The 23,228-nt window shown below is 51.0% G+C and overlaps 2 protein-coding genes across 17 annotated transcripts in view; one reads left to right on the top strand and one right to left on the bottom strand.

Annotated features, from left to right (window-relative positions):
- SMOX (spermine oxidase) overlaps positions 1–15,637 on the top strand; it is a 66,767-nt gene extending 51,130 nt beyond the window's left edge. For 5 of the 10 annotated variants that reach the window (XM_004321540.4, XM_073792709.1, XM_073792714.1 and 2 more), the window contains one exon: positions 8,753–10,229. Coding sequence is in view for 3 of the 10 variants with exons in the window: in XM_073792711.1 (XP_073648812.1) it covers positions 15,448–15,498 (51 nt within the window). In the remaining 7 variants the exon portion in view is untranslated. The other 5 variants (XM_073792712.1, XM_073792713.1, XM_073792711.1 and 2 more) reach the window with 5 other exon arrangements.
- ADRA1D (adrenoceptor alpha 1D) lies at positions 1,281–22,243 on the bottom strand. 7 transcript variants are annotated; one of them, XM_033841379.2, is made up of 4 exons: positions 20,111–22,243; positions 19,600–19,720; positions 2,964–3,007; positions 1,281–2,724 (listed from the first exon to the last, which is right to left on the bottom strand). In XM_033841379.2, the coding sequence occupies exons 1-4, from the start codon at positions 21,228–21,230 to the stop codon at positions 2,135–2,137; spliced, it is 1,875 nt and encodes a 624-aa protein (XP_033697270.1). In that variant the 5' UTR covers positions 21,231–22,243; the 3' UTR covers positions 1,281–2,134. The 7 variants fall into 7 exon arrangements, with proteins under 7 accessions (XP_033697270.1, XP_033697271.1, XP_019806380.1 ...); XM_033841380.2 differs by having other exon boundaries at positions 2,970–3,007; XM_033841383.2 differs by lacking the exon at positions 2,964–3,007 and having other exon boundaries at positions 2,427–2,724.
- Positions 22,244–23,228: the final 985 nt, after the last annotated feature.

Here is a 23,228-nt window from a genome sequence, read left to right as displayed (position 1 = left end):
GTAGCCCCATCCCGCTCTCCTGGAAAGCTCCTTCCCTGGTGTGGAGGGCACAGGAGGAGGCAGCTGTGTGCAGAGAGTCCCGTGTGCAGGAGACATGAGCTGAGGCTTAAAGGTCAGATATGTTTTGCTGATTGATCATCAAGCCTAGAGAAAGTACTGGGCAAGCTGCTGACCCCACCTGCCTCTACACCCACTGTTATCCAGGACAGGGAGGCCCCCTAAAATCCTTCTGATGAAGGCTCCCTCCCTACATTTCTCCCTTGTCCTCACTGTCGACCTCCTGTGGGCTCAGCTGCCCTGGCATGTGGGAACCCTCTTAGAGACCCTCCCCTGCTGTTGAACCCCTGCTGGGGAGCCCAGAGTTCAATCCTCTGACACTAGGGTCTGCCTCCTTGCTGAACTTTGCTTTGACGGATGGCCCCCACCTCTGTGAGAAGACTGTGGGGGCTGTGCCCAGTGTCCCCAGCTTTAGGGTAGCCAGTGTGCTGCAAGATGGGGCCCTCTTTGGGGTGTGCAACATGCTCCCGGTACCTGCTTTTAACTGCCCCTCCTGTGCCTTGTGGGGGTTACCAGGCCTGAAAGTCCAGTACCTGCTGTAGACCCACAGTGTGAAATTTCTGCTCCCGAGCCCAGATACTGGCTGTCTTTTTACCTTGTAATATTGGGATGAGGGGTCTGAAATTGTGGTGACCTTTTAAACAGACTACCTCCCTACTACAGGATGGAAGCTTTTGGCTCAAAATACTGGTTCATGTTGGCCCCAGCAGTTGGTTCTTCCAGTTTCAGAACACCACCACTCCGGACAGCCCAGAGTATTATCTAACCAGCTCTCCTTCCAAGGGTCCATTGGGCTACAGTCATCATTCCCATGCTGGTTGTATGTATGTGGTTGATATTATCTAGCTGAAGACTGAACTACCTGTAGTCTCTTGGGAACATGACAAGTGTTGGACATTTTACTCAAAGCCAATAAGCATGGTTCCTAAGTAGGTGTTCTCTCACCATGTATACCTGTCTACTTGGGCTTGTACATTTTTTCATGTAAAGTAATGTTTCACCCATTTAACTGATGGCCACCTTCCAGACTGAGGCCCTCAGAGCATCACAGATATATCTGGTGAGACTGAAAAAGCGAAACTTTGTGCTTATAATTACTGTTTGTTCCCAAGACTAATCATGTGAGTTTTAAAAGCCAACAAAATGCCCGAATCTTTTGGTTATGCTGAAAGTCCCAAAGGACAGCAGCCATCAGTTAAAGAGACAGGTTGAAACTAGAAAGGTGAACACAGACCCAATTTATCCTCTTGTGGGCCTTTAGTACTTGAAGGATTTTAGAAAAACAAAAAGTAGTTCTTTATGGGTTGTAAGCTGAAGATGAACAGTTTGCACAGTTTGGACAAAATAGAAGTACTCTGACCAATAAATATGTCTAAAAATGACAAAGTTCTCCCCATTTGATGGTTCCAGAGCCCAGCAAGAAGTGATGGGCACAGGCACAAGGAGCTATATACAGTGTAAACAGTAAGGCCTTTGGGGAGACAAAGTGAGGGGCAGGGCGGAGCCTCAGTAGGGCAAAGTGGGCCCGCAGGTTAATACAACAGGCTTGTAGGACAGTCGTCCAATCTGCCACCAAAGCTTGTGGGTGGCAATGGCAGGCCACTGGATTCCTCCAGTCTGCAGTAAGGATAAATTGTGTCCATTGAGAAGCTTTGGCCCCACTGACTTTTTCCGGAGGGGAGGCATTGGGGGCAGCCAGGCAGGGCCTCTGTGCCCTTTCCTCCCCAAGAGGAGGGACAGGGCTGCCTGGCCATACTTGGGGCCATCTACCCAGGGTTCAAGACATGGATGGGGCAGTGTTTCTCAAACAGGGATTGGAAACAAATGGCCCCAAGGAGCCCTCAGCCTCTCCCTTGAAAGGAGGAGCTGGGGGCATCTGTGTCCAGGAGGGGGAGCCCATAACTTTCTGCCCTTCAGGGGCTTCACCCACACCTCAGTTCCTCGGGGATTCTGGAGAGCAGTCGCCCTGATCGATTTCTGGGTCCTTGATTCTCACCGGCCTCTTGAACAAAGCCAGCCTCCATCTCCACACCCTTCTCCCACCCCCAGCACACTCCTCGGCCTAACTCAGGGGTCCTTAAATATCAGTCTCCCGGAGAAGGCTAGAGTTTGCCAATTCGTAGGCCTGGCAGGTAGTGCCCTCAGCTGCCTCACTGCGGACGCCTAAGCACACAGCTTCCACCTCCAAGTGCAGGGCGCACGCAGCCTCTCTGGCGTGTTTCTTTTGCGACAGGCTGGAGACCTTGGCATGCAGCGGGGTGGTGGGTTTCCGGAACGGCCCGAGAAGCCTCCACTTGCGAAAGGCGCAGGGCGGCTTTCGACGGCCGACGACCGGAGCCTGCGCCTTGCGTGTGCCTGGGGAGCCGGGGGCTGAGGGCGTGGTGAGGGCCAGCAGGGCCCCGGAGGGTGCGGCGCCTGGGCCAGGAGCGTAGTCAGGGCGCGGGCCGCCATTCGAGGCTTGCCAGTGGTGACTGTAGATGCTCCAGAGGGGGCGGTGGTGCTGGCGACTACGATGGCATTGGCAGCGCAGGAGGCGGAGGAAGGCCCGCTTGAACTCCCGGCTGGAGCAAGGGTAGATGAGCGGGTTCACGCAACTGTTGAAGTAGCCCAGCCAGAAGATAACCTTGAAGACGCCCTCTGAGGGCTTCAGCTGTGGGAACAGGGAGCCTGTGGGAAGCAGAGACCCAGGCTGGTTAGATGCTCAGGGAGAGGGAGTTCCAGCAGCGCCTGGTGCAAAGGGGCCACCCTCTCTGCACTACTCCCCCTCCCCCCACCCCTTTCAGGGGCCCTGGCCATTCATCAACCAGTGGCTCTCAAGATATCTCTCCTCAATGAGTCCCTGATATAATTCGAGGGTGTCCATAAACTTGAATGAGAAAAAAATAGTCATCTTCAGCTTTACTCACGTTTACCTGAAATTGAGCATTTCCAGCGAGTGTAAGCAACAAACCTGAGTAGAATTAGACAAAACGATATGAAATCACTGTTTTGTAGCTCAAAACTGGTGCAATATTGGCAGTTTACCCCCTAATATTAGCAGTTGCTACAGATATTTTGGAATATTGTCTATGCTTCTCACTATTTGGAAGTGTTAGTCACTAGAACACGCCACTAGATCTTGTTATTTAAAGCCTTCACATGGAAACACATTGGAGACTAAATCACAGATTTCAATTAAATGAAGTCGATTTCATCTGCAATCCTCTGTATTTTATTTTTTGCATTTGAAAGAGTAACTCTGAGAAAGGCTCCATACACTTTGCCAGATGCCCAAGTAGTCCCTAGCATAAAAAGGGTAAGAACTCCTGAATTAAATGTTGACCAAGGCTTGCCCTGAGCCAGGCACTGTGCTGGGCTGTCATCAAACACCTGAGGCCTTGCTCTCCCGGTAGCAATGTGGGTCACATATCATGGGCATGCAGGTGGGATGATGGTGGTGCTCAGTATATTGGGGCGGGGGGCTTCCAGGGTCTCAGGATGGACAGGAGCCAGGCAGGATGAGGAAGGGCAGAGGGTATCAGGAGTGGAAGGGACAGGTGGGCAAGAGGATAACAAGTTTGGGGCATGGGAATGTCCTGTAGGATATGCTCAGAAAACTTCATTTGAGACAAATGGTGAAGGGCCTTAAATGCTGGGAAGTGGCTTTTATTTTGTGGGTAGTTAGGAGCCATGGATATTTTTGAGCAGGCAAGAGATAGAACCTAGAATTAAGCCTCAATAAACACAATGCCCATGAGCTGTCAGAATGCAGGGTAGTGGGGCTGTCCCAGTGGAAGCGGGAAGTGGTCAGGAAGGCTTCTGGGATGGCTTGGAAAGGGAGCAGAGTGCCAGGCAGGAGGAGGTGGGGACACTGGGGTCTGAGCTGTGCCAGGAAGACCCTCCTCCCTGCACACCTTTCCCCTGTCTTCCCCACCATAGACCTCAAGGAGTCATGTCTCCAAAGGCACCTAACAAAATGCAAAGACATCACCCAGGAAGCAGAGGCCACTTTGTCACCCTCACTATCCTCAACATCAGCAGGGGTTGGGGGTAGGCGGCAGGAGCGTCCCATCCCAGGCAAAAGCTTCAGGTGTCTGCCAGGCTGAGCAGACCAGGGGTAGTGGTCCTTGACAAAGCAAGACCTGCTTTCTTTTCTCCTTGCCCTCAAAGAAATAAGAGCAGTGTCCCCTACTGAGGGAGCAGAGGCATCATGCCCCTCTCTTTGACCTGGGGACCCTTGCGTATCACCCACCTCCCACCCAGTGGGATTCCTGATGCTAAGAGACACTGTGGAGGAAGAGGAGTGTCAGGCAGTATCGCGTGGCACAGCATTTTCAAACCCTGGTCACGCAGCCTTGAGCAAGTTATTTGGCCATCTAAGTCTCACTCTTCTTTTCTGTGAGATACATACAACAATTTCTCTGAAGGGATTTTGTGACAATTCATAAATTTCAGGGCACAAGACTTCGCAGTTTTGTAGTAAATACTGGAGTCTGTTCACTGCCCCTTTCCCTACTTCTGTGGCTTTTGAGAGAGGAGACCTCAGCCCTGGGAAGGGACCCCATTCCCAGCTCTGGAGAGTGGCCAGAAACAGTAGCCAAGACCTGGTGGGTTTGGGGGAGGCTGGGGCATCAATCAAAATGTAAGGAGATAATTTCCCTTGGGAGAAGAATTGGGCAGTTGTCCCTGGAATGTGGGGGCCACCAGTGTTGACCTTAGCCTCCAGGAAGGCAGCCTTCTGAACAGCATCCCTTAATGGCTGCAAAATAAGACAGAGTGCTGAAAATAACTTTCTGACTCAGGCTAGAATTCTTTTATATTTAGCCCAGGATGACAAATCAGGGGACTATGCTTTAGGCAGTAAGCCAAAAGCCAGCCAAAGGGCTTTGTTATTGGTGTGGTTTTGATTCGGATTGGTGGGCAACATGGCATATAGTAGTGTGGCCTGGGCCTTGTTTTAAGCATTAAAATTCTAATTCATGCTCAACCAACCTATGCAGAAGCCTGCTGCCAGCTGGGAATTCCTTACACACAAAGGAGCTGGGATACAAACTCAGCCTTTCAGCCCCAGGTTTTTCCTACTGTGTCCTGCTGAGGGTTCTGTCTTACTTTGGGGTCTCCCAGAAGCAGACCTGAGATAAGGATTCAAATGCAAGTTGTTAATTTGGAAGGTAAATGAAACACCAATAGTGAAGTGTGATAAAAAGAGGGAAGAGAAGGAAGCCAATAAAAGGAGAGTTAACAAGTTAGTCACTCTCACTGGGAGCTCTGGGGGACTGGAGAACAGGATCAGTAAGGTGAGGGAGGTGGGGTATCTATACTCCCATTACCATAAGCCAGTGTTTGGGTTGCTCCCTCAGGGTGTTAATTTTCCATACTTCCTGCTTGCTGTATGGGTGGACAGTGAGGATATTGCTGGTCAGAGAATGCTGCAGGCGAAGATATGGAGGCAGCTGCTGGGGCGGAAAGTGACCCATGTTCAGGGGGGATGGGTGGGGCACTGACAGCAGTCGCCACAATTTTGTTTCATTGCTGTCTGCCCTCTGTGCACAGACATCTTGCCTGGAAAATACAGACGTCTGTGCCTTGGGTTCCAGCTTTCACAGGCAGGAGCTCCTAAGAGATTTTTACTCTGTTCCTTTCACATATGGCAGTCCTGAGCCTCACACCTACTTCTGCCCAGAGTGCTGCAGTCTACCCCCATGCCTCCTTGCACCCTGCCTCACTCTTTGCTGCCTGCCTGCCCCAACGTTCTCTCTTCTGCCCACAGCCTCTTTTAAGGATCTCTGGGTCGGGGGAGAGGGGCTTGTGGGCACTTCCCTCCCCTTTGCCATGGACGAGGTGGGTAACTGTCCTGAGACTCCCGAGGGTGCTCACTGGCATTATCCCTGCAGCACTGCCCTGCTGTCAGGGCATCAGTGGACAAGCCCCTTCTCAGCCACTCCCAACTTTCTCCTCCTCCAGCTACTCTGACTTATGGCCTCTTAGGTCGACCACTTGGTTTCACCTCTCTTGCCTTCACAGTCCTCTCCAGCTGCCCAGCACAAGCCTCTGCCAGCCCCGGAAGCCCAGCTACAGGAAAGCTTCAATGGGTACATGGGGGCTCTGAGGCAAGGCCTCTGTCTCCCAGTACCTGGCACTCCCCTTCTCTGTCCTGAGCTGGCTCCCTCTCCTACTCCCCACATTGTCCACAGCCATTCTTGCAGGCATAAAGCACAGCTGTGCTAACTCATCTTGGCAGTTGTCACTGGAAACAGGTGCTCATGGGACCGTCCTCTCTCGGCCTCCCGCCATCCAGGCGCCCAGCACCACCTCCTTGTTCTCCTTTCTCTTGCAATTCCCGCTTCTCTTCTGTCTTCATGTGCATCAGCTAAGTTGCCACACTGACTGTTCACTGCCCTCTGGCCACAGCGGGCTCCCCAGTCTTGTCTCTGTGCTTTTGCACAGGATCATCCTGGACTGCCCTTCCTCCTTCCTCCACCTGGTAGTGCTGGCTCCAGTGGCACCTCCTCCTGGGAGCTTTCGTCACACCATCCCCTCCCGACCCAGCAGAGTTAGTTGTATTCCCCCCTCCCCTAGCACATCTATTCACTTCTCAATGCCAAGAACACTGCGGGTAACTACCAGTTTCCCATCTATCTGATCCTTAAATGGAGAGCTCCCCACACCATCCTTGGCACATCGTAGGTGCTCCACACATTCTGACCCCTCTCCTTCTGTCACACTCTGCATCCCATCCATCACCAACTCCCGTTAGTCCTGAATCCCCCACTTTGCACCATTCCCCATTACCACCCTGGTCCCAGCTACTATCATCATCTACCTACAGTGCCCTTCCAAGTGGGCTCTCTGTTCCTGCCCCTGTGCCCCCCATAGTACCCTGTTCTCCACATAGCAGCTGGGGGTGTGTGTGTCCTTTTAAAACATAAGGCTGAGCAGTTCATTTCTTCACTTAAATCTATATTCCACTGCTGACTGCAGCTTTCTGTCCTCTCTCTTTTTCTCATCTGAACTTTGACCTGCCAGCCCCTTGGATTTCTCCTATCATCTCTGCTTAGCTGAGACTTCTCCTCACTTGCACCCCAGCCATTCTTTCCTCAGTCCTTCCATGTGCATGTCCTTCTGGATTTGGGTTGTATTTATCCAGCCAGAGCCTAACTCTGGAGAGATTCACCCACACTCTGAACACGCTTAGGGTCTCCAACCTCAGCTCTGTGTCCTGGCTTCAAGCAATCTTGCCACCCATTCTCAGCCCACTCCCCCACCCCCACCTATTCCTGCACCAGCTCCTTTGAGCCTTTACCCCTCTCCACAGGCTCTGCAGTCTGCCCCTTTCCCTTCTCCAAAGCAATTGATCTCACTTCCTGTTTCACAGAGAAAACAAGACAAAGAAGTTGGGCACTCACTTAAACCTTCTTCACCTGTCTTCCTCCTTTGTAAGAAAGGAGTCTCTCCTCCCACCCAAGGTTCACGTCCCTACTTGTGTTGTAGAGCTCTCGACCCATCAGTCACTCGTGAGCTTGCCTCTGTCACAGCTGCACCCTCTTTGCTGGTTCTCTGGCTATGACTTCATTCCCTCCACGCTTTCTATCCACACATGCCATCTCCTCTTCCCCACCTGCTTTTCACTCCACTGCTTTGCCCCACTGCCCCACTCCACCCCAGCCCTCCCACATGCAGATACAGCTCTCATCCATCCTGGACACTTCTCATCTCACCCGGGGCTTTTGGGGCACCATTCTCTTGGATTTTCTACTCCTTGTCAATTGCCTTTGCTCCTTCCTCATGTCCCCACTGCTACGTGTAGGAGTGCCCTTATAAGAAGAGTCTTGTAATCTCTTCTCTTTGCATTCTCTTGGCAATTTCAGCCAGGCTCACAGACTGTTGGCTGGTAATGCCCACAGTTCTATCTCCAGCTCAGTTTGCTCTCCCAAATTCTAGACTCATAGATCCAAGACTCACTGCCTCCCAGACATTTCCACTTGGATGTCTACTGGCATCTCACACTTATCCTGCCCTCATAAAGCTTACATTTCATAGGGCAAGACCAGCAAAACATATGATAAACAAGGAAAATACAAACGTATCAGATAATAAAACATGCTAATAAAAAACAAAGCAGGGAAGGAAGATACCTAGTTGTGTTTATGTATGTGTGTGCGTGTGGCTGGGGGTGGTGCTATAAATTTTGGGTAAACTGCTGAGAATATGACGTCTGAGTAAAGAGCTGAATGAGGCATGTGGACATTTTGGGGAAAAGCATTCCAGGTAGAGGAAACAGCAAGTGCAAAGGGCCTGAGGTGGCCCTGGTATGTTTGCAGAACAATGACAAGGCTAGTGTGGATAGAATGGAGTGATTGAGTGCACAGCAGAAGGGGATGAGGTTGAAACTCAACCACTACCCTCCTCCCTGTGCCCTCCTACCCTGTCTGAGACACAATCCCCTCTCCCCTTGAGTAATTCAGCAGCCTCCCGACTGTCTCTTGCATGTACTGTTGCAGCCTGAAATCTACCCTCAACTTGGCAGCTAGAATGATCCTTTAAAAATATTGGGTTGGGCAAAAGTTTTGTTCAGTTTCTTCCATAAGATGGCTCGAGTAGTGCTTAGTTATCTTTAACTTCATTCAAAACAATTTTGTTAGATTGTATTGTGACAGCTGTCATATCAGCATGCATTTAAAAACAAACTTATCAAAATTGGTGAATTTTTATGTAGCTATTTTAATATTGAAGATGGAAGAAGAAAAGCATCATTTACAGCATATTATGCTTTATTATTTCAAGAAAGGTAAAAATGCAACTGAAACGTAAAAAAAAAGATTTGTGCAGTGTATGGAAAAGGTGCTGTGACTGATCGAACGTGTCAAAAGTGGTTTGTGAAATTTCATGCTGGAGATTTCTTGCTGGACGATGCTCCATGGTCGGGTAGACCAGTTGAAGCTGACAGGGATCAAATCGAGACATTAATTGAGAACCATCAACATTATACCACGTGGGAGATAGCTGACATACTCAAAATATCCAAATCAAGTGTTGAAAATCATTTGCACCAGCTTGGTTATGTGAATCGCTTGGATGCTTGGGTTCCACAGAAGTTAAGCGAAAAAACCTTCTTGACTGTATTTCCACATGTGATTATCTACTTAAACGTAATGAAAAGTTTCTGTTTTTAAAAGAAATTGTGACGGGCGATGAAAAGTGGATACTGTACAATAATGTGGAATGGAAGAGATGGTGGGGCAAGCGAAATGAACCACCACCAACCACACCAAAGGCCAGTCTTCATCCAAAGAAGATGATGTTGTGTATATGGTGGGATTGGAAGGGAGTCCTCTATTATGAGCTCCTTTTGGAAAACCAAATGATTAATTCCAACAAGTACTGCTCCCAATTAGACCAACTGAAAGCAGCACTCAACAAAAACCATCTGGAATTAGTCAACAGAAAATGCATAATCTTCCGTCAGGATAACGCAAGGCCACATGTTTCTTTGATGACCAGGCAAAAACTGTTACAGCTTGGGTGGGAAGTTCTGATCTATTGACCATATTCACCAGACATTGCACCTTCGGATTTCCATATTTTTCAGTCTTTACAAAATTCTCTTAACAGAAAAAAATTTCAATTCCCTGGAAGACTGTAAAAGGAACAGTTCTTTGCTCAAAAAGATAAAAAGTTTTGGAAAGATGGAATTATGAAGTTGTCTGAAAAATTTCAGAAGGTAGTGGAACAAAACAGTGACTATGTTGTTCAATAAAGTTCTGGGTGAAACTAAATATGTGTCTTTTATTTTTACTTTAAAACCGAAGGAACTTTTTGGCCAACCCAATAGAAATAGATCATGTCACTCCTCAAGCTCAAAACCCTCTAAGGGCTGCCATTCCCCCTCACAGCTCGACATGTGGTCCCCTGACCCCCTGACATCCTCTCCTACTCCCCCCCCCCCACTCTGTTCCAGCCACACTACCCTCCTTTTGCTTCTTGGACATGCCAGACACACTCCCTCCTTGGGCCTTTGCATTTGCTTTTCCCCAGAATCTTCTTCCCCCAGAAATCCACATGGCTCCCTGACCTCTCATCTAAAATTGCAGTGTGCCTGGAAACAACCCAAGGGCCCACCAACAGATGACTGGTTTAAGATGATGTGGTATATATAAACAATGGAATGTTACTCAGCCATAAAAAGAATGAAATATTGCCACTTGCAGCAACATGGATGGACCTAGAGATTGTCATACTAAGTGAAGTAAGTCAGAGAAAGACCAATATTATATGACTTACATGTGGAATCTAAAAAATAATACAAATGAATCCATATACAAAACAGAAACAGACTCACAGACATAGAAAACAAACTTATAGTTACCAAAGGGGAGAGGGAGGGAGGGAGGGACAAATTAGGAGTGTGAGATTAACAGACACAAACTACTATACATAAAATAGATAAGCAACAATAATTTACTGTATAGCACATGGGACTGTATTCAGTATCTCATAATAATCTATAAAGGAAAATAATCTGAAAAAAAACTGAATCACTTTGCTGTACAACTGAAAACAACACGATATTATAAATCAACTACAATAAAAAAAATTGCAGTGTCCCCCACCCCATACTCCCATCTCCCTCAGCTGGCTCTATCTGTGGCCCTTATCACCTTCTCTTGTACTATTTGAGTTATTCTTCATTTTGTCTATCACCTTTCTGCCTGCAGTAAGAGTCCATGGGGCAGGACTAGTGTCTGTTTTGCTTGATGCTGCACTCCCATTGCCCAGAAGACCTCATGAACACACTGAACACAGTAGGCGCTCAACACTTGCTGAGTTTGCTGAATGAGTCCCTCTTTTCTACGCTATATGTCACCATGTCTGGTACATTCAGTTTTCTCTCTAGTGGAGTCCCTCCCTTCACCTCATTCCTGAAGCCTTTGCTGACTCTGGCATCTCATTTTGTTTACATGGCTGTGACAGCCCCCAGTGGTCCCTTGTCTCCTCTACTCTGCACACAGCTGCTGGAGACTTATTGTAAAAAAAAATGGTTTCTCTCCTTTCCCCTCTGAAAACGTTGGTGGCTTCTAATGGCTCTGAGGAATAAACCCAAATTTTCTTGTGTTGCATTCAAGTCTTTTTAGAATCCTAAGCTGTCTTCAGCTTACATCCCTCCCAAATTGGCCATACGAAGCCACAAGCATGTCTTCCCACAGAGGCTGGGCTCCTTCTGCCTTCCTGCGTGGCTCTAACTGCTCCCACGGTGCTTTCTGCTTCCGTCCACCCATCCCTCCAGCCCAGGTCAGGTGTCCTCCCCCACCAAGCCTGGGTTAGGTGCCCTTTTATGCACGCCTGCATCTTAACAAATAAAATTTGTTACTGCTCTATCTACTCTCCTAGACTCTAGGTTTCTTGAGGACAGGGATGGGATTAATTATTCTTTTCATCCCAGCCTCTAACACACTTGCCTGATCCAGAGCAGGGGTCATAAAGTATCTGTTGAGTGAGTGAATAAGTGCTGTTTGCGTAGATGTAGGTAGCCTCTAAAGTGACGAGGAAGGAAATGGGAGCTCACGCTTGCTTTCTGAGTGTTCAGTACCTACCAGGCTGCATGCTGGGCCCTGTATGTAGCACTTCTCATTTAATTCTCGTGGCATTAGCATCCCACTTTGCAGAGATTCTAGTTATCTCCGGAGGGCAAGTGGCAGCATCAGGATTTGAACCTGCGTCAGTCTAGCCCTAAAGTGCTTGGTCTTTCCTTGACATCATGAAAAGATAGAAAAAAAACTTCCCCTGGTCTTCCAGGGGTCCTGGGGTCAGGATCCACAAAGACTCAATACCTTCCAGCAGCTGATCCACAAGCAGCATGCCCATCCCTACCTCTGGACTTTCGTACATTTGGCCTGGTCTGGAAGATGGCCCTCTTCCTTTCTCCATAGCAGGTCTCTCCAGTTCTTCAGACTTGGGCATAGAACCACCTCTCCAGGAGCAGTTCTGTGATTAATTCCACTCCCGGGGTCTGCGGAGGTGAGACTGGTTTCTGGAGTGTGTGTGCCTTTGAGCACTTCTTGATTCTGCCTCCACCAAGTGGCATTCATTGGCCTTCTCTATGGCCTTTAGGGTGGCCTGTGAGGACTGCCACATTGAATTCGGCTCCTGTGCACACATGCCCATCCAGAACACTCAGAAAGGCTGGGCTGTTGCCTGCTCGCTGCATCTCAGGAAACAGACCCCAGCCTCCTGGAAGGAGCCCCAGAAAGCCACTTGGCCATCTCCTTCCCCTTCTTCAAGTCTTTGCTCAAAAGTCACCTTTAAGGTTTGAAGTTGATGCTATTAGTGCCCCACCCAGGTGCCCCTGGTCCCCAGCTACTGTGAGTGTTGGCTGCTAATGGCTTATAGTTGGCTGCTAATGGAGAATTGCCCTTGACCAATGGGAGCTGCTTCAACTGGGAGATGACACCTTCCCACCAAGGTGGCAGCCCACAGCCAGTGATAGACAGCAGGGATGGAAAAGGCCAGACTCCTTGTCTTGAGGTGGCACAATTCTCTGCTGTCGTTCTTGTTCCAGGGATCAGGCTGAGGCCAGACTTTGAGACCACATCCTAGGTTTAGCTCTTTTCTGACTTATCCTGCTTCCCTCCCTCCCAGGTACCTCCTGAGAGCTTCCCTCAATCCATCACTCGCATAAGAACTCCTGTCTCAGTCTCTACGTACAGGGACATGACCCAGGACACTCTTTGCATGGATGTGTCTTCAAGCTCTCTTGATTGGTCCTAAACCTATAATCCAGGGATTAGCTCTTGGTCACTGTTTCAACTCTTCCGCCCACTGCTGAGAAAGGCAGGGCATGAATTTGCATGTTCATGCCCATTTCTCTCCACTCAACAGGCAGGCTGGAGCACAGGAGTGAACACATTGACCTACCTATGAGGAGAGGTGGTCAGGATGTAGGTAGGAGACGACTGCAAACACAACTCTTGCCTGCTTCTCTCTGCTCCTTGGCCTTTTCTTGCATGTATCCGTCAAGCTTGCTCCCACCTGCCTTCCCCTATTCCCTGTTTTGGGGTGCCTTTGTCAGGAGTCTAACGTAATGTCCAGGGATGCTGAACATCCACTAGTCAGAAGAGGCAGGGCCTCTCCTGTGTCAGCAGGTTACCCCACTCTTTGGCATGTTGGCTGGGCTAGCCTGGCCTGCACACTGTTGGGGAAACTAAGGCAGGCTGAGATTGGCGGCGGAGGTCTGCAGCCTTATCACAGGCCAGTCCCCTCTCCTAAGTAAGAGCAATGTCCAGGCCCAGGAGATGCTGCTGAGATGGTGGTTAAGGCTGAAACTGGCCAATCTGGCCAAGCCTCGCTGAGGAGTGACAGCGCTGAAGCCAAGGGGGGACTGTGTGATTAACAGCACTCTTTTGGCATCACCAGAAGGGAACTTGTTCTTGGCAGAATGTCATAATTCACAGTCAGTCTTGTTCATAGCTTGCAGCCAACCATGAACTATTAGGCTGCACCCCAGCCTTTCCCCTTTCCCACCTCCTGCCTCACCAGTGACTTTTCTATCCACAAGCAGCCATTTTCTCTAGCCAGAAAGAAATAGAGGGGTTAAAAATACCATGTACCATATTCAGGTCTTTCTCTGCCAACAGGGCTAGCAGAGATGGAATTCCCAGTCCTAGACTCCCTTTCTCTCTCCTAGTTCTTTCAGCTGCTCACTCAGTGCTTCTGACTCTAGAACTCAATTGCACCTTCCCCAAGAGAGGCTGGGAAGCAGCGGACCTCTTTGCAATATTTTAAAGGGTCGGCCTCTCTCATAAGGCACACTTGAGCTGAGACCTGAAGACCCTCTGGGGGAGTGAGTCATGCATCTACCTGAAGAAAGAGAATTCCAGACAGAGGAGAGGGCATGTGCAAAGGCCCTGAGGCAGCAGGGTACCGCACAAGTTCAAGGACAACCAAGAAGTTAGGACTGCTGGAACAGAGAAGGGGAGGGAGAGATGGTAAGAGATAAGGCCATTTTGAAGCAGAGACAATCATAAAAGGCTGTCAGGAAGAGGTGACCTGAATAGGGTCCAGGTCTCAGATGGATTATAAAGACACAGAGTTGAGGATATTGTGGGGCTAGCTGTGCCAAGCTAAATCTCTTGAATTCCTTGCATTGCCAATCTTCCATGGTGAGAGGTAACTGGTGGGTCCTCTGGCTTGAGATAGACAAAGAATAGATCAGAAGTCCTTCTGTGCCCTGTGTTTACCTCAGGATCCTTGAGCTCTGTGGGGCTGGCCTAGAGCTACTGGTCTGGCCCTGGACATCCTTCTGCAGCTGTGCGGATTGGCAGGGAGGGGTAGTTCCTAGAGCCACAGAGGCTGCCTGGTGGGGCCCAAGGCAGGGAGATGAGTCACAGACCTGTTCAGTGTCCTACACTGGACCCCACCCATTCCCCTTCAGCTCTTCTCCCTCCCCTTCTCCCCTTTCTCTCTCTCCACCTTCCCTCTCTCCCTCTCTTTTCCACTCTTGTCACTTCTTAGCTCATTCCCTGATCTGCGGCCTTGGAGTGGTCACACCCCAAGCTCTGCGTGCCCAAGGCTGAAGTCCCTGCCAAATGGCCCTTGTGCTCGGCTGAACATGACCCTGATCTGAACATGAACCTTTCAGTTCTCAGGCCACACTGACAAATGGCTCATAAGTTGGAGCGGATCAGTGCTTTCGCCAGAGGAGAGAAGTTCCCAGACAGTGGTCACTCTGTCCAGGAGTCCCAGCACTGAGTTGCTGGGGCATTGCCCACTAGGTCCCAATGCTGGCTCTCAGGGGCCCAGGCCAATGTTCTGCTGGGTCACCATCTGCAAAGGAGGGCAGGCAAATCTTCTAGCATTCAAGGAGACCTTTTTGGTGGGCATATAGCTCATGAAGCAGGATGGGGCAGGGTTCAGGTGGGGTCAGAGGTGGGCTCAGGAACTCAGAGACTTTCCCATGAGGAGTGGGCTCAAAGGCTCTGGCGGTCTGGGAGGACCAAGCCACACAGGAAGTGGTCATGTCCTATGGCAATGCTCAGGGCCCTCATGGCCAGGATCTGGGGCAGAAGCGAGCCTGGAACTGAGCCTGGGGGGAGGTAAGCAGGTGCTGAGGCATTTGGTGAGATTTAAAGCTTAAAGCATGTCTGTCAACTGACCCTTAACCCTGGCTTCAGTTTGACCTCTGATCTCTGACCTAGGCAGGAAGTAACAAGGACCCTAGGGCCAAGGGCACCCATTGGCCAACCCCAAAATAGTGATGTCTATAATGTGTGACAGATTTAAAAATCACTTTTAACATGGTACTAAAAAACCTATTGGTCTCCTTTGGAAAGATTGCTAGGAAATTGACTCTTCTTTTTTTTTTTTTTTTTTTTGCGGTACGCGGACCTCTCACTGTTGTGGCCTCTCCCGTTGCAGAGCAACAGGCTCCGGACGCGCAGGCTCAGCAGCCATGGCTCACGGGCATAGCCGCTCCGCGGCATGTGGGATCCTCCCGGACCGGGGCACGAACCCATGTCCCCTGCATCGGCAGGCGGACTCTCAACCACTGCGCCACCAGGGAAGCCCGACTCTTCTTTTGATAAAGGAGAGCATCGAGCAGCTCTCCTGATTTTGCTGTATGTACTCTATTTCAAGTGACCAAACAGCTAGTGGTGAATTCTTTTTAGAATTTTAGTCTACAAATGCAGAAGGAATGACAGAATTTGGATATCACCACTTTCAGTCCCAGTGATATAATGGGTCCAGGCCATGGTCAATGGCTGCTAAAACTAGCAGGTGAAAAGCTGATGGGACATTTTATAATGAATGAATCAGGCTGACTGCATCTGAACCCCTGATCAATCTTAACATCACAAAAGAAAAGAAATCTTGTCCCAAACACTGAACTTGAATCTGATCAAGCCAGTTTACAGGAAGTACACGGAACAAGGGGACACATTAAATGGCACTAATAGGGATGCAAACTCCAAACTGTGGGTAACTCCTTTGGGACAAACAATCTGGTTTCTTCACCAAACAAGCTGAAAGGGAAAAGGTGGGGGTAGGGGAATCTTATTAATCAAAGAAACTGAGGAGACAAATCAAGTGCATGCAATGTATGTACTTTTTTTTGGACCCTGATTCAAACAAATAAACTAAAATTTTATGAGGCAATCAGCAACATTTGAACACTAAGATATTTGGTACTATTAAACAACTATTTTTTGTGTTATAATGGATTGTGGTTATTTTTTAAAAGTTCTTCTAGAAATATACATTGAAGAATTTACAGATGAACTGATATGGTGTCTGGGATTTTCTTCAAAATAATAAGCAGTGGTGGAAAGTGGGCGGGGTTTGAAATGAACGAAGATCAGCCTTGGGTTGATATTGTTGAAGCTGGGGCCATCACACCGTTCTGTCTACTTATGTGTTTGAAACTATCCATGATTTTTAAAAATGGAAAATAAAACCCCTAGCTCACTGCTTGTTCATAATAATCACTCAATAAATGTTAGCTGTTATGTTTAAAAACTTTTTTAGGTCACATAAATGGGGATCACCCCCAATGCATTGCGAGTAAGGGAGGTCTCTGCTTACACAGAGGCTGTTATACTAAGTGAAATAAGCCAGTCACAGAAGGACTGCATGACTCCACTTCCATGAATGTAGCTAAAATAGTCAAATTCAAAGAAAGAGTGGAATGGTGGGTGCCAGGGGCTGAGGGGAGGGGGAAATGGGAAGTTGCTAATCAATAGGCATAAAGTTTTAGTTAAGCAAGATGAATAAATTCTACAGATCTGCTGTACAACCTTGTGCCTAGAGTTAACAATACTGCATGCTTAAAAATTTGTTAAAAGGGTAGATCTCATGTTATGTTCTTACCACAGGAATAATAATAATAATAATAGTAAAGATAGAGGGCTGTGCTTTGTCAACCAGATCCTCGGCACGGAAGGATGTGAAAAGGCCATGGGTTCTGCCACTTCTTCCTCCTATACACACACTGACCAAGCATCTACTATGTGCCAGGTGCCACAAAGGCACAGATAGGAGATGTAATGCCAGCCTCTTCTTCAGGCTTTTGGGCCAGGGAACAGTAATGCCATTCCTGAGAACTTGCTGCAGCGCACCCCCTGCCTCTCTCCTTGAGTCTGTGGACCCTGCACCACCTCAGGGAGCCTGTGGAGATGGGTCCTTCGGTACTTGGCCAGCACTCTGAGACGCAAACGCTGAATCTGCCCTCCACACCTGGCTGCCAAAGTGTGCTTTCCAGCCTAGACACCATTTCCTCAGATGGCTCACAACCTCCTCCTGCCTCCTCCCGCCTTCTCTCCCTCTCTCTCTCTCATTAAGGCATAAGATACTGACAGTCAAGTTTATAAAGTGTGTACATTTTAAGAGTATAGACTGATGACTTTACATATATATTCACCAATGTAGTCACTGCCTAGATCGAGTCACAGACAGGGAAACGGAGGTGTGGGGGATGACCCCTAGTCCCTCTCTGAGACCCTCAGGATTTTAGGTGCCCTGTGCTTGTGTGCCATTCTTTCCTGCCCAGCAACTTGAGCCCCAATGGCCCCACAGGTCAGCATACCTTGTCTATATCTCCCTCTGCTGCAGCTCTGGCTTGACTAAAACATTTCAGGTGATAGATGGCTGTTCATGGCCCCCTGTGCGTGTACCACTGGGACCCTGGGCCCACTTCCTAAAGCTTTTGATATCCTCCGGGCTATTTGGGCTGCTCACTGGCCATATCACTGCTGTGGCTGGGGCTCCTGCTTCCACTTGGCTTTGTGTGTGGAGATGTGGGTGAAGGGCACCCTGGGTCTGCTCAACAACCCCAGGTTGTGGCCCTACTGGGCACCTTCATTTCCATGGCCTGTGGCCCTGGCTGGCACACAGTGCTTTTTCTCAATCCTCCCACGTTTGCTGTTCCTCACACCTGGTGTGGGAACCAGGGCCTGCAAGGAGGGCGGTACCACCTTCTCCTGGCTGCCCCCTTCTCTGCCTCCTTCTGGGTTCTTTCAAAGTGGGTACTCCCCAAGGCTCCTTCCCCAGCCCACCTCTTCTCTTTGCCCATCCATCCTCTTTCTGGGAGACTGTACCCCACACTCCTGCTTCTGCAACCATATCCATCCTTGGTCCCCTTACCTAAGTTCCCAACATCCTCTTCCTCCAAGCACATACTGGCACCTCCTACCAAAATATGCCAGCCCCTTGGATTCCACATTCAACCCCAAAAGTTGCTGCTCAGAATGTTCCCTGTTCCTCCAAAGATGCCTCCCTCCTCCCAGGCCTGGCCCCAGAGCTCCTGGGGGGGGGGTTTGCTCCTGGCCCCCCTTCTTCCTGCACAACCCTCAGGCCACTCCTGCTTGTACCACAGGCTCTGTCCTCCTGTTCTCTCTGCTGTCCTGCCCTCCAAGCCACGTCATGGCAGATCAGAATATTCTGTTTCCCTGCTTGGCCTCTGTCCTGCTTGCTCATTATTACTAGATTCCACTAAATTCAGCTCCATTGTGGCCCTGGGCTTTGTTCTAGACTTGGTGAGATGCCATGGGAGGCTGGGCACAGTGCAGACGGGCAGGAAGGGAGAGGCAAGATAGCCCCAGGGTTCCCACGCGAGGTGTGAGGAGCAGCAGAGATGAGGGGTTGAGGAAGAGCAGTGTCTGCCAGCAAGGGCAGAGGCCATGGAGATTTAGGGATGCTTTTTGGAAGAGGGAGACGTGATCTCGACCTCAAAAAACAGTAGCCTTTTGCAGTGTAGATTATAACAGCGAAAAATTAGAAAAACCGAACACTCAGCAGGAGACTGCATCAACACACCATGGCATACTTTCAAACAGAATACTATACTGTTGCTAAAATAACCAGAACGGATAAATCTCAACAACAAAACATTGGGTGAAAAGGGCAAACGGAAGATGGATGTGCACAGCTGGTGCAATTTATATAAGTCCAAAGGACACACAAAACAATGCTATTTATTATTATAGATTCAGGTGTTTGTAGTAAGGGTATAAACATGTGTGTGGGAGTGATAAACACCAGATTTACCTCTGCAGAGAGAGGGAGAAAATGAGGAAGGGACAGGAGGAGGGAACTTAGTTGTGGCTGTTCTGTTTATCTGAAAAGAGAGAGAGGAAGTGATCTGAGGCAAATATGGCGAAATGTTATCATCTGTTCAATGTGGGTGATTACAGGTACATGGGAGGTCCTGGCTTGGGCTGGCTGGTTGCACCTGTGGGTGCAGTGACTCAGGGCAAAAGCAACCCCATAGATGCCGTTCCCTTTCTTCTCCCTGTGCTGACCAAGCCCCAAGGCTTCCAGGAGGGGCCTCAAGGCATGGGAGGAAGGTCCTGAGAACAGTTGCCCACCTCCCAGACTACAGGAAAGCCTGTGAAAGAAATAACAAAGTTCTCCAGAAGTGCTAGGACTCCGTAAATTTAAGAAACTACGATGAACAATATTAACTTTCCATTTGATAAGATGCCCTTTCCCTTTCTTTCTCACCCCCACACAGACCCCCCCCCCCCCCACCAAGAGGAGATTTCAGAAATGAGAGCCCACAGCATTCACAGATACCAGCTGGGGAGGGCCTCCCAGGGGGGCCCAGCTTCCAAACAGAGAAAGCAGGTGGCTTCCGGTGTCTGCTGATGTTCACGTAGACTGGCCAGGGATTGCTGCCCATGAATGAATGTAGGCCCTGGTGGTGGAGGGAGGGAGATATGTAGACAAGCACCTACACTGCTTGCCACATACTATGGGAGCAGATGCCTGCACAGATTTCCACTGACCTTTTGTATTTAGAGGAGTGGGGAGTGTAAAACAAGCCCAGGGCTTGTAATGGCAGTGAAGAAGGGGGAAGGCCAGAAAAGTTAGAAGCTCATAAAACAAATCCTGCAAGCATGAAGAACCTATTTGTGTCCCACAAGGCAGCATGCGCACGTGTCTAAGAGACCAGGCAGTAAACCTTCCATGTTCAGGTGGAGAGTCACCCTCCACTGGGAAGGGCCATACAAGTCTGGGTGCCAGGAAGGGACGGTCACAGGCTCAGGGAGGAAGAGAAGGGGCTGGTGGGAGAGGGATCACTCACCCAGTGGCAGAACGAAGAAAAAGGGGAACCAGCAGAGCACGAAGACGCCCACGACGATGGCCAGCGTCTTGGCCGCCTTCTTCTCACGGGAGAACTTGAGCAGACGCACTGACAGTGAGCTGCGGAAGGTGTGGCCCTTGGCGCTGCGCATCCCACCGTGGGCTCCGTCTGAGCCAGTGCTTGCGCCGCGACAGTGGATGCGCAGCACCACCTCTGAGGCCTTGCCCCGCTCGCGCTTGACTCCCGCCTCCAGGCTGCGCGTGGTGCTTCGCGCTACCACATACACGCGGCAGTACATGACCACAATGACGGCCATAGGCAGGTAGAAAGAGCACAGGGAGGAGAAAACAGCGTATCCTGCCTCCTCCGTGATGCCGCAGAAGCGCTCGTCAGGGGGCACCGGCTCCTTCCAGCCCAGCAGCGGCCCCACAGACACCACGAGGGCTACGGCCCAGAGCAGCGCCAGGATGGCGGCCGCCTTGCGCTCGGTCATGATTGCTGGGTACTTGAGCGAGTGGCGCACGCCCACGTACCGGTCCACCGAGATTGTGCAGAGGCTGAGGATGGAGGCCGTGCAGCACAGCACATCCACGGCGGCCCACACGTCGCAGAAGGCCCGGCCGAAGGCCCAGAAGCCCAGAACCTCCATGGTGGCCGAGAAGGGGAGCACTGTGGTGCTCAGCAGCAGGTCGGCCACGGCCAGGTTCACAATGAAATAGTTTGTGACCGTCTGCAGGTGGCGGTTGCAGGCCACGGAGAGGATGACCATCAGGTTGCCCGCCACGGCCGTGAGGATGAAGGCAGCCAGGAAGACGCCCACGCCCACGCCCTGCGCACTCACCACCAGCCCCCCGACGGCGGCCGTGCCGTTCACCTCGCCGCCGGCGCCAGTGCTCCCCGGCTCCCCAGCGGAGCTCCGGTTGTCCTCGCCGTTGCCCGCGCCCACCACGCCGCCGCCGCTGCTACCGCCTGCGGTCACCCGCACGCCGTCCACCGCCCGGCCCTCGGAGGCGGCCGCGCCGCCCGCGCCACCCCCGCCACCGCCCGCGCTGGAGCTCCCGGCGCTGCTGTCTGAGCAGGGTCCCTCGAAACTGACGTTCAGGAGATAGCGGAAAGTCATCTCAACGCGCAGCCGTCGGGGACCGGGGCTGGGCGCAGGACGAGCGACTGGTAGGGCTGGGGGCTCCGGCTCCAGACCCGCGCGCTGGTCCTGTCGGGGTCCTGCCTCAGTTCCTGTGACGTGGAGCACTGCTGCCCGCGAGCGGAGCGGGCGGCTGCGGAGTGGGACCGAAGAGCCCGAGCTGGCGACGCGCGCCTCTCTCGCAGCGTGCCCAGGCGAGCGGGCAAAGCGGCGGCTCGGGGCCGGGCGGTGCGGGCGGCGACCACTGAGGAGCTAGCTACTGGGCGCGGGGCCGGGACGGAGCGGAGGAAGGGCAGCGCCGGGGATGAAGAGGGGACGCTGGCACCGAGGGACCCAGCGCCACAGTTGCCGGAAGAAGGGAATCTGCGCTCTGGGCGAGCTGGCGTTCCGGGGTCCCAAAGGGCGGTGGCGCTGGCTCGCGCTCCGACCCCGCGGAAGCCACCCCCGCCGCGCCGCTGGTGCTCACGCCCGCCCTCTCCCCTCGCGGTCCGCTCCCTTCCACCTCCCGCGCCCCTACCCCGCCTCCTCTCTCTTACCACTCAGTTAAGTCTCCCTCCCGCCCTTTCCCCAGCGTCTCGGTCACTGCTGGTGCCCTTGGGCGCGCCGAGTGTAGAAGGTGCGATTCCCGGGTCCCCGGACTCCCGGCTCCGGCCGCCAGAGAGCAGCAAGCGCCGGGGATCTGCAGCCTGCTGACGGGACCACGCCATGCCGCGGATGGAGCTGCTGCACCTCCTTCCTTCTCTCAGGGGACTGGACAAAGGAGGGTCTCAAACACCTCTGTCCAGTGCCGTGGCGTGGAGAGCTCCAGAGGGTGTCGGAAGCTTTGCGGGCCTATGATGGGCGAAGGAACAAGAGACTACTTATATGGTTACAGCCTTCAGACCCTGCCCAGGACACACTGGTCTGCATACACCAACTTCTGCACTGTTACTTTACTCCATATCGGCTGTCGAAATAAAACTTCCCATTGCTACACTAAATAAGTGGCCTCGTTCTAGGGAGGGAGGGTTTAAGTACTGGAGGGTGGGAAAGGCCACTTGGCGGGATGGTTAAAGGAGGTGGGGCAGACAGTCTGGCTCCAAATCTAGGCTCCGCCCTATGTTAGCTGTTTGACCTCTTTGTGTCTTAGTTTCTCATCTGTAAAATGAAGATAAGAGTAGTGTCTACCTACCAGCGTGAAGACTGAATGAATTAATATCTGTTAGGGCCCCAGAGCAGTGCCTATATTTGTTAGCTGAGTGGGACTACGCAGGGCAGGATTTGAACAGGTAGGACAGAGGACAGAGGGAATGTGGAGCTGGTATGAACTCGGGCCACAGGTGGAGGGGTGGGTTTCAGGAGCCTCTTGTTGACTAACAAGACTGGGTAGGGAGAAACAAAAAGAGACCATTCCTTTGGCCAACATAAAAATACTAACCAGGCTGCTGTCATGTGTCAAGCTATGTTGGACACTCTGGGTGGCCAGGGGAGGGGGGAATTGCAGGGAGAATAATGCCACCAAGTAAGTGCAGGATGAGGAAGTCTTGAGCCATGCCAGGGAGATGAGGACCTGTTTACAGAGGTATCTGGGAGGGGGCAAAGAACTCATGGCCTCAGTGCCCACTAGCTGTGAATGACATCTCAGGATGTATGAGAGTCCTAGATGAGAAAGTGCTTTGGAGAAAAGAAGAAAAATGGGAGAAATGGGAGAGATGGGTAACCCCCCCTCCCCATCCCCTCCCCAGCCTAGGAAGTCAAAGCTGTTAGAGTCATAGCTTAGAAACAGCTCTTCCAAGGCCCTCAGCTTCCCATTCCATCTTCCATCTTTTACTTGGGTCTTTGGGGGCTTACTGTGGAGAGTTGAAAGCAAGGTGCCTTATGAGGATTATTTGGCAGCTGATCAAAAGCAGAACTGTGGGTTTGGGCTTCCTCTCTGAAGGAGAGGGGCAGAGGGCTCCGGAAGGAGAGGCCAGGAGCTTCTCACATGGGAGTGTCAGA

Source organism: Tursiops truncatus, chromosome 15 (genome assembly GCF_011762595.2).
Source record: "Tursiops truncatus isolate mTurTru1 chromosome 15, mTurTru1.mat.Y, whole genome shotgun sequence".
Classification (NCBI taxonomy): Eukaryota; Metazoa; Chordata; class Mammalia; order Artiodactyla; family Delphinidae; genus Tursiops; species Tursiops truncatus.
This window is presented reverse-complemented; position numbering and strand designations above follow the sequence as displayed.